This window comes from Amblyomma maculatum, chromosome 1, assembly GCF_055883805.1.
Source record: "Amblyomma maculatum isolate TAMU_Amacu chromosome 1, ASM5588380v1, whole genome shotgun sequence".
Lineage (NCBI taxonomy): Eukaryota > Metazoa > Arthropoda > Arachnida > Ixodida > Ixodidae > Amblyomma > Amblyomma maculatum.
The window spans coordinates 237,736,050-237,745,325 of NC_139344.1; the positions used below are offsets into that span (position 1 = coordinate 237,736,050).

At 48.0% G+C, this 9,276-nt stretch overlaps 1 protein-coding gene across 2 annotated transcripts in view; it reads left to right on the plus strand.

The window, feature by feature from the left end:
• Positions 1-9,047, plus strand: part of Dus2 (Dihydrouridine synthase 2) — a 41,734-nt gene extending 32,687 nt beyond the window's left edge. For both annotated transcript variants that reach the window (XM_084590636.1, XM_084590635.1), the window contains exons 9-13: positions 15-136; positions 215-379; positions 439-526; positions 581-648; positions 8,914-9,047. In XM_084590636.1, coding sequence (XP_084446762.1) covers positions 15-136; positions 215-379; positions 439-526; positions 581-648; positions 8,914-9,028 — 558 coding nt within the window. In that variant the 3' untranslated portion in view covers positions 9,029-9,047. The remainder of the gene's footprint in view (positions 1-14; positions 137-214; positions 380-438; positions 527-580; positions 649-8,913) is intronic.
• Positions 9,048-9,276: the final 229 nt, after the last annotated feature.

The window sequence follows — 9,276 nt, forward strand, 5'->3', positions numbered from 1 at the left end:
CTGCTTTGCAACAGGCAATCGAATATGATAACAGGGCAACAAATACCAAATACTGTATTCAGCAAATGCTTGGTTCTCTCCAGGAAAGTGACCGAGGCAAAGCACTCTTGGCCAGCCAACAAATGGAAGAGATATGGTATTTCCAAGACCAATTTTCTTAATACCCCGTTGTCTATACTGTGTGTATGCTTCCTTCTCAATGCTTATATTACAGTGTACTTTGGAATATGGAAGACAAGTATGCCTCCCGACAGCTGAAGCTCCAGGCACGGGCAAAGGCCTTGAGGGAGCTGAGCAATGGTGACCATTCAGAGCCAGTCCTGAAGAAATGCAAAGTCGGTGAAGAAGAAGTGTGGCAGATGGAAGCAAAGTTTGTCAGGTATGCAGTGTTTGCAGTATATCCAATTGGAGACACTTTCGTTTTCTTGTGTCCAACAGAAATATGTTTGGAATGGCAAATCTCCCAAAGACTGTGCTTATCAATTGGACACGAAAGAACAATTATCCGCATCCATTTTACAAAACAGTAAGTTAAACCCTTTTTAGGTTGGATGCGTGCTAAGTGATAATTTGATTTCAGGAATCTATGGAGAAGAGCTTCCGTTCTGTTGTATTGGTCGACCGAAAAAGATATTCCAGCACATACCTGTAAGTGAAACTTTACTGTGGGAATGGTAGTTTGTGGCACATATCTTCTATAAATTATACTGCAGCAGTGGCATAGCAGTATGAGCATCTGCCTTGCATGCGGGAGGTGCAGGGCCACTGGATGCTCACCACATAATACAGTAGGTACAGTCGAACCCGGATAATTCGAATTTTGGTTATATCAAACTCATGGAATATCCCCTTGAAAATCCCGTGTAAAAGTATAGGAAAGCTGTGTCGTATATTGAACTCAATTTCACCGCTTGTTTGATACCGTATTTACTCGCATAATGATCGCACTCGCGTAATGATCGCACCCCTGAATTTTGAGGTCAAAATTCCATTTTTTAAATTCCCCGCGTAATGATCGCACCCCGAACATGGAGCCGCCTGGTGGTTGATCTGCAGTCATCCCGCAGCGAATGCATTCCGACGAGTTCCCAACCTAGTCTAGTAACGTTGGAGTTCCCATGATTCTATGCTTTGCAGCGTTCGCCATTTTGCAATTCGGCAGCGTCGTAGCGTGCTTTGTGTTTTTGTGCGAGTTTACGCCATTTCACCATGGGGCGGTATGCCAGTTACACCGCCGCGTTCAAGCTCAAGGCTGTCGACTATGCACTGGAGCATGGCAACCGCGCTGCTGGTAGGCATTTCGGCATGGATGAAATGAGGATACGCTATTGGAAGAAGCAGCGCGAGAAGCTGATGGCTACGAATAAGACACGGCGGGCTTTCCGTGGACCCAAAACGGGCAAGTTCCCTCGTGTTGAGGAGGCGGTCCTAGAATATGTGAGGGACCTGCGCAAGGATGGTTGTGCAGCGTCATTAGAAATGATACAGACGCAGGCGTGCACAACTGCCAGGAAGCTGGGAATCGCCGCAAAGGATTTCCGCGCTAGCTCCGATTGGACGACTCGCTTTATGCGACGGAATGGACTTTCCCTGAGGCGGCGGACGTCGTTGTGCCAGCGGCTCCCAGCCGCGTATGAAAGCAAAGTGATAGACTTCCATCACTTCGTCACTAGGCTTCGCGAAAAATGCGGTTACCTCATGTCGCAAATTGGAAACGCCGATCAAACTCCACTGACGTTCGACATGCCCCGGAATACAACTGTGAACGAGAAGGGTGCTCGGAGCGTCCTCGTGAAGACGTCTGGCACAGAAAAACAGCGATGCACAGTCATGCTTGCTGTGACGGCCAACGGGCGGAAGCTGCCACCATACGTGATCTTCAAACGGGAGACTATTCCGAAGGGAAACTTTCCCTGTGGCATCCATATACGTGCACAGATGAAAGGGTGGATGGCTGCAGACCTGATGGTCGACTGGATCAAGACTGTTTGGGGAAGAAGACCAGGAGCATTTCTGCTATCCTCGCTCCTGTTTTTGGACAGTTTTAGGGGTCACCTTGTGGACAGCGTGCGTGCCAAGCTGAAAGAGCTGCGCACGGACATTGCAGTCATTCCTGGCGGCCTGACTTCGCTGCTGCAGCCTCTCGACGTGTCTTTGAACAAACCGTTCAAGGACAACGTTCGACGACTTCATGCTGAGTGGATGGCGATGGGCCAGCATGATTTGACGCCGAGCGGAAGGATTAGAAGGCCATCCGTGGAGATGCTGTGCTCGTGGATCACAGAAGCGTGGAGCAGTATTCCCGACGAGGTAGTGGCTAAGAGTTTTAAGAAGACAGGCATATCTAACACTTTGGATGGAACGGAAGATGACTTCTGTGGGATTGTGAAGATGCTCCCAGCGACGACACTGCCGTTTCCGATGAGTCGTGCAGCAGTGAAAGCGAGGATGGCGAGGATTCAGACTTTGATTAGAGTACTGACGAAAAAAAATAAATGGGCATTGTGCACTCCATGTGATGCTTAATGTGCGTGTTTATTGCGAAGGTAAGCCTTACTCAGCTTTTATTTTTGGTTGTAATCGAGATATATGTTCTAAGACGTCTGACCTGCAACTTGTTTGCGTTTTCGGTGCTCAAAAATTTTTTGTAGAAAATTTACCCCGCGTAATGATCGCACCCCGAAATTTGCGTCAGTATTTAAAAAAAAAAAGTGCGTTCATTATGCGAGTAAATACGGTATATTGACCTCCGCACCACTCACTGGAAGGTGCGTTCTTCCCCAAAGACGATCGCATCACCCTCGGCCGTTTGCTGCATTGTTTTCAAGCCACGCACGAAATGAATGAGAGGGAACAGTTTGGCGATGGCTGGTCTAAGGCAGCGCCGCGGCCTTTCCCCAAAGGTGCGCGCATCTGCGGTGATCGTTTGCCGTGCGCCAGCACGTGACGTTTGCTAGCCATGTGCGTGAAGGAACGAGAAGGAACTGGTTTGGCAACTGCCGGTACGGACTGGACGCAGCCAATGCAGCCATGGTGTTCGGGAGATGGGAAACGTGATAGAGTGAAGCGCAAGGGTGTGCCCTATTTTCTGGCGAGCTTTCTCTCTTCCTTTCTCTTTCCCTGTTTTCGTTTGCTGCAGCACGCACTACGCATGTGCCGATAAGCCAGCCCAGCTCGTGGCAGACAGGTCGTCGGACGCTTTCTTTAATGTGTGTTGTGAACCCTCTGTGCACAGCGGGTGACTTGGGATGCACGGCTTGTGTCACCATGCTGAAAATGCGGCGTAGCAATAAGCTATGGCAGCTGCGGATGTTAAGAGGTGGCAGAATTTTTTTTTTTTTGCAAGGATCGTCCATTCTTGCATCTATGAATCAACAAAAGCACGCGGTCAGCTGCGGTTAACACTGCTCTCTTCAAACGGCATTTGCAGCTGCTATCACGCTTTCCAATGATTTTGCGGCAGTGGACTACACCTGCCCCAAGCGCGGCGTGATAAATTGAACCAGGCTTGTGCAATCAAGCCGTCACGGGCACTCGGTCAAGTTCACTCTCCGCCACCGCAGGAGCTATCAAAAGATAAACGCACCGTGATGTTATCGCTAGGCAGCATCTTGGCGCTGCTAATAAATGAGCTGTGGATACGACGGTCGAAACGGAGAGACGTCACCGACTAATGGCTGTTTCACATGCAAGCGGAAACGCTTGCGATTTCTGTCACGGTGACGCAAAGACCTGTTTTGAGCTGTCGCGGCGGCTCGAGCGACGCAGTTGCATCAAGTTGGAAATTTTTCACTCTTTCGCTGCTGCTTGTTGCTGAGTTCACTTAAGGGGGTACATGGCTCTTAAAGCTATTTTTCTTAATTTTCGACCAAACTTGACAAAATTAGGTAGTCTGATTCAGTTTCTTGCGCTGATTTCAAATATGTAACTATTTTTCCAATTGGCCAATTAGTTCAAAAGGTAGATGAAATTAATTGTTCACAATTTCCAGAAACAATGAAAAAGTGAACACACTAAAAAAGTTCATATTGATACCTTGCTAAGTACGAGGAAAAAAGAGATTGGCTCTCTTTTAATCAAAAATGCCAAGAAAATATTGCAATATTTTGCAATGTAAGTGACTAGAAGGCACCAGAAGCGTGCTGCATGTCCGCAGTGGTCTTGCACTTGTTTGCAGATGCCACTGCTCGGCGATGGTCTTTCTCTGCCATGCGCTTCATGCTTGATGTCCCAGGGTTGAGGTGCAGCTCTTTCAATATTGCTGCAGAGGAGTTTTGGCAACCAGCATTAAATCTCATAACAGTGCCGTTTGTCGATTCCCGGTGGCTTGCATCGCGCGCGCAGCAAGGACGTTCACAACGAACGGGTTGCACTTCTCTTTTCTGTTCACACGGGGCGAGCTCCACGCTGACGCAACATCACCGCAGCACGCGTACTCGATAATAATCTTTATAGCGAGGCCATATTCACGTTCACCTTTTCCTACCGTGACGCTACCGCCGCACACCTTGCACTTCACATCACAAACGACATCAACGCGTTCATTGAGTCCAAACTGACGACAATGAAGCCCGTCTCGATGTCCGATGGCGCGGCCGCAACATCGTCAGCGCGAGTGAAAAAATCCATGTTTCGCTTGGTGGCCGGTGTTGAAGAAAGAACTTGTAGCTTTTCTTGGGCTTCCATTTCGCTCTGCAACAACTCTGTACGCTGCAATATTTCAGTGTTGCGCCGAATGCGGCTGCTGCCCGGAATGCATTCACTCGTCGGCGATCCGGTTAGGCCTAAGTCCACTTCGGTACTGTCCACGGCTTCGGCATCACTTGCTGTTGGCGGCAAACTATTCTCGACGCCGGCCGAAGGAACTGAGCGCTTCTTGAAGTTGTAGGCCGATAGTTTCTTTTTTTTTGCCAAACTTGTGACTTATGGCAAACTGGCGTTGCTTCCGACATCGTGCCGCACTCGTCACAACCCTACAACTGAACAAGGAGAGACACGTCGCGTGCGGAGGAGCAGACGACGGGAACTTTGCGCGGCCAATCACAGCGCGCTTTTCAATCACGTGTGCTAACTCGACGAATAGAACCAAGCGTTTGGACTTTTTTTATGCTCAGATTTCAACGTCACCAGTAAGCCGGCGGAGACACTTGGAAATGGGAAAAGAAAAGCCGCTCTTTCCAACGAGACCAAGATGGCTGCGATCGCGCCTCGGAAAAAAAACTTTTTTCGCGGATTTCAGCTGACAGTGATACTATAAATTGATTCTGTGGCCCAAATACTGCACCGCGAGATATAAAACCTGGTGAATTAAAGGAATAATAGCTACAGATTCTGAAAATGTCACTTTCAAAAAATCGACTTTTTTCGCGATTTTTTTCGTCTCAAAGAGCCGTGTCCCCCCTTAATCGCTTGCATGTGAACCAGCCTTAATGCTTTTTCTTTTTCAAATTCTTAGGGGTAAAAGTGGAGGGTGGGTTCATTATGCAAGTGAGTTGATCACGCGAGAAATACAGTATCATTTTTCACAATCGTAAGTGGCGTCTCAAGCAGATTTCTGTATATCGAATTATCGATAGTCGAACCGTTAAATTGCGAATTTCGTTACATTGAGGTTGCTATGTTTTAGCTGCCCAAATGAAGTAACAGGCTCATGGAACACTGCTGGGAGCATGTAAATTACGAATTCAGGAAATAAGCAAGAAATCCTAGCAATAATAGCGCTAACAAGGGCACTGGAAATTATCTCGTCTATCAGGAGCATATAATGAGTGATAACAAACGGACGCGAGCGCATAATTTTTCTCCGCATGCGCAAAGAGCGAGCGCAATGCCTAGTACTCAAAGCCGCCACCAGATGTTGCCATTGGTGTCATCATCATCATACGTTTGCAAGCGGAGACGAGGTAGTACGAGTCTCTAGATCAGCTGATCTAGGTACTTTGACGCTGTCATATTGTGGTGTGCTAGTCGTATGTCTGTATCACTCGCGCGGCGGCACGGCTACTTTGAGTGCGGCAATCTTTGTTCAGACTTCACATAGTATGCGTGCCATATTTACTTGCATAAGAAACCACCTCCCACTTTTGCCACTGAGAACTTGAAAAAAAAGAAAAAACGTCATAAGTGGGTCGTTTTGCACCGCCGCTGTCCAATGTATTTCTTGGCAGCGCGCCAAGGTGCTGGGCAGTGAGAACAGCACCAGATAACAGCACCAGAATGGTGTGTCTCGTTGCGTTAGCTTTAATAATGGAAAGGGGGGGATGCAAACTTGGCAGAGTGCCAGCGGATTTGAGAGGGTTGCCTGCAGGGTGGCCTGCTCAGCTGGCTGGACCCCTTGCTCAAGCCTGGCTTTCAATACGTTTGCTTTATCTGCTTTATCACGCAGCAGCGATGAGGTGGGCACCCTGCTACCTACCACAAAATTATTGGAATATGTGACAGCAGCAAGCACCTTTTGAAGGGAACGATGCTATGATTGCTGCTGACCCCACGCTTTCTTTGATGAACGATGGGTGGGATGGACAGCTCGTAACAAAAAAGAATCAAATTTTCCCGTGTATTGAACCCTCTCCTCAAACTCACGTAGAGTTTTTTGAAAAAAAAAAAAAGTGGGTTCATTACGCGAGTAAATATGGTATACTTGGTTAGCGCTTTTTCGTTCTGACTGTCCAGTTACGGCATAGCATAACGCGTCATAAAACTTCTGCACCGCGGGTTTTGTACGCGCACGACGGATTTTGTTTCACTTGCAAATTCCAGACTGCTGGCATACCGTAAAAACCCGCGTATAATACGAGTTTTTTTTCCAACTTTCAGCGTTCCAAATTTCCGCCTCGTATTATTTGCGGATCCCAACCAAAATGTCAAAGTTTTGCGAGAAGTTTTGGTTTCGTTGCCGCGTGGCTACGGCTTGGCTTTGTTATCAATGTGCGGCTACGGCTTGGCTTCGTTGCCCTAACGTGGCCGCACCCCGCAGTGGCCACGACGTCGAGGTGTCGTCTCTTCGTTGTTGGGTCGTCGAGTGCGCACAGCATCAGCGCATGTGCTCTCGTGCAAACCACGGTTCGCGAAAAAGTGCACGCTTTTTTCTTTAAGTGAACGAGCAAGATGCCAGGGTCTCGGAAACAGTACTCGGCTGCTTTTAAGAGAAAGGTGATTTTAGTTGCTGAAAACATCGGCAACAGTGCGGCCGGGAGGCAGTTTGGCGTCACCGAGGGAAGCATTCGCGGATGGCGACGACAGAAAGAAGCCCTTTTCGCGTGCAAGGGAATGCGAAGAAGCTTTCGCGGGCCAAAGAATGGCGCATTCCCGGAAATTGAACTCGCTCTGACGGAGTTCGTACGAGAACAGCGAGCATCGCATCTAGCTGTGAGCGTAGAGCTTATGCAGGCAAAAGCTAGGGAGCTTGCAAGGGAAAAGGGAATTCCGAGCTCCGCCTTCAAAGCAAGCAAGCACTGGATACATCGCTATATGTGCCGTGCTGGATTCTCGCTACGCCGGCGAACCTCGATTTCACAAAAGCTGCCCGAATCCTTCGAAGAGCTGCTGGTGGCTTTTCAGCGCCACGTGATTTCTTTGCGAAAGACCAAAAACTTTCAGCTGGGGCAAATAGGCAATGCTGACCAGACGCCGGTTTACCTGGACATGCCATCGCCCCTCACCGTCCATAAGAAGGGCTCTAAACAAGTTTGTATCCGGTCTACTGGAAACGAGAAGACGCGGGTTACAGTCATGCTATCGTGCACGGCAGACGGCCGCAAGCTCCCGCCCTATGTCATCTTCAAGCGCAAGACAATGCCGAAAGGTGAGGAGCTGCCGAAGAATGTCATCGTGAGATGCCATGAAAAAGGTTGGATGAACGAGGATCTTGTCCTCGACTGGGTGAAGTCAGTGTGGTGCAAACGGCCCGGTGCACTGTTGTCCTTTCCATCCATCCTCGTGCTGGACGCGTTTCGTTGCCATTTGGCCGACTCGGTGAAGAGGCTGCTAAGCGACTGCCGCACAGAACTTGTTGTGATTCCGGGTGGGATGACCTCACAACTTCAGCCTCTCGACGTTTGTGTCAACAAACCCTTCAAGGACGCAGTCAAGCGATGCTACGCGGAATGGATGCGGTCAGGTGAGCCTGCAGTGACGCCGGCCGGGCGGCTGAAGCGAGCATCGCCAGCCACGCTGTGCAAATGGATTGTGGACGCGTGGGCAAGCATCCCAGAGGAGCTTGTGCGCCGTTCGTTTAAGAAGTGCGGCATCTCAAACGCCCTCGATGGCACAGAAGATGAGTACCTGTGGGATGATTTGTCCGACAAAGAAATTTCCGAGGAAAGCGCTGCTGAAGATGAAAGTGATTGAAGTGTGAGGTCCGATTTCAATAAATGTCTTGTTTTTTTCTCTCTCGTATTATATGCGGTAAAAACTTTTTTTTCCATTTCGCGTCTCCAGAATTTCACCTCGTATTATATTCGGGTTCGTATTATACGCGGGTTTTTACGGTAATTAGCGTGTAAAAGGGCAGATGTAAAATGTGGTGCGTCAGGGCTGAAGCTTTAGTTCTCATCCGATTGTCAAGGTGGCTACTGGCACATGCATGCAATGCGCAAGGACTTTGTTAAATCGATTGTGTAGTATAAATTACTTTGTTAAATCACGAAAAAAATACATGGTTTTTAATGGGGCAGAGATCAGGAAATAAAAAAAATTAGTTACATTGTGAATTTCGTTACATTGAGGTTCGTTACACCGAGGTTCGACTGTATATCAAACTATTTCGCGATCCCCTGGCCCCATTTACCGTATCACTTCAGTAATCCTTATGTGGAAACGTGCCTCATGCCAACCTCATGGAGTTAATTACTGTCTAGTACAGCTACTTCTGTTGAGTAGTAGGAACTGATGCCATCTGTGAATTCTTTGCAGCGAGAAGAACAAGAAGTATGCTGAGCAGGCAGCTGCACTTGTGGCCCTCTATGCCCTTGGGCTGATTGATAGCTCTAAAATCAAGGGCAACACTGCAGGCATGCCAGTTGAATAAAGATTGAAACAGTTTTCCAGCAGAGTATATTGTATATTTTGTGGAAGTAATTTGAAATACACAAACTAGTTCAGGCAAGACCCGTGATAGGACGTTTTTTTTAGGTTCTGTTTTGAAATTTTTTCTTTATTTATGCATGAATAGTTGGTTGGACCCATAGCAATAATGGGTCCAACCAACGGCTAGTGATGGGTCCAAATACAAAACAAGTACAGTGTTACTATAGACCTTGTACAGAAAAACTTAAA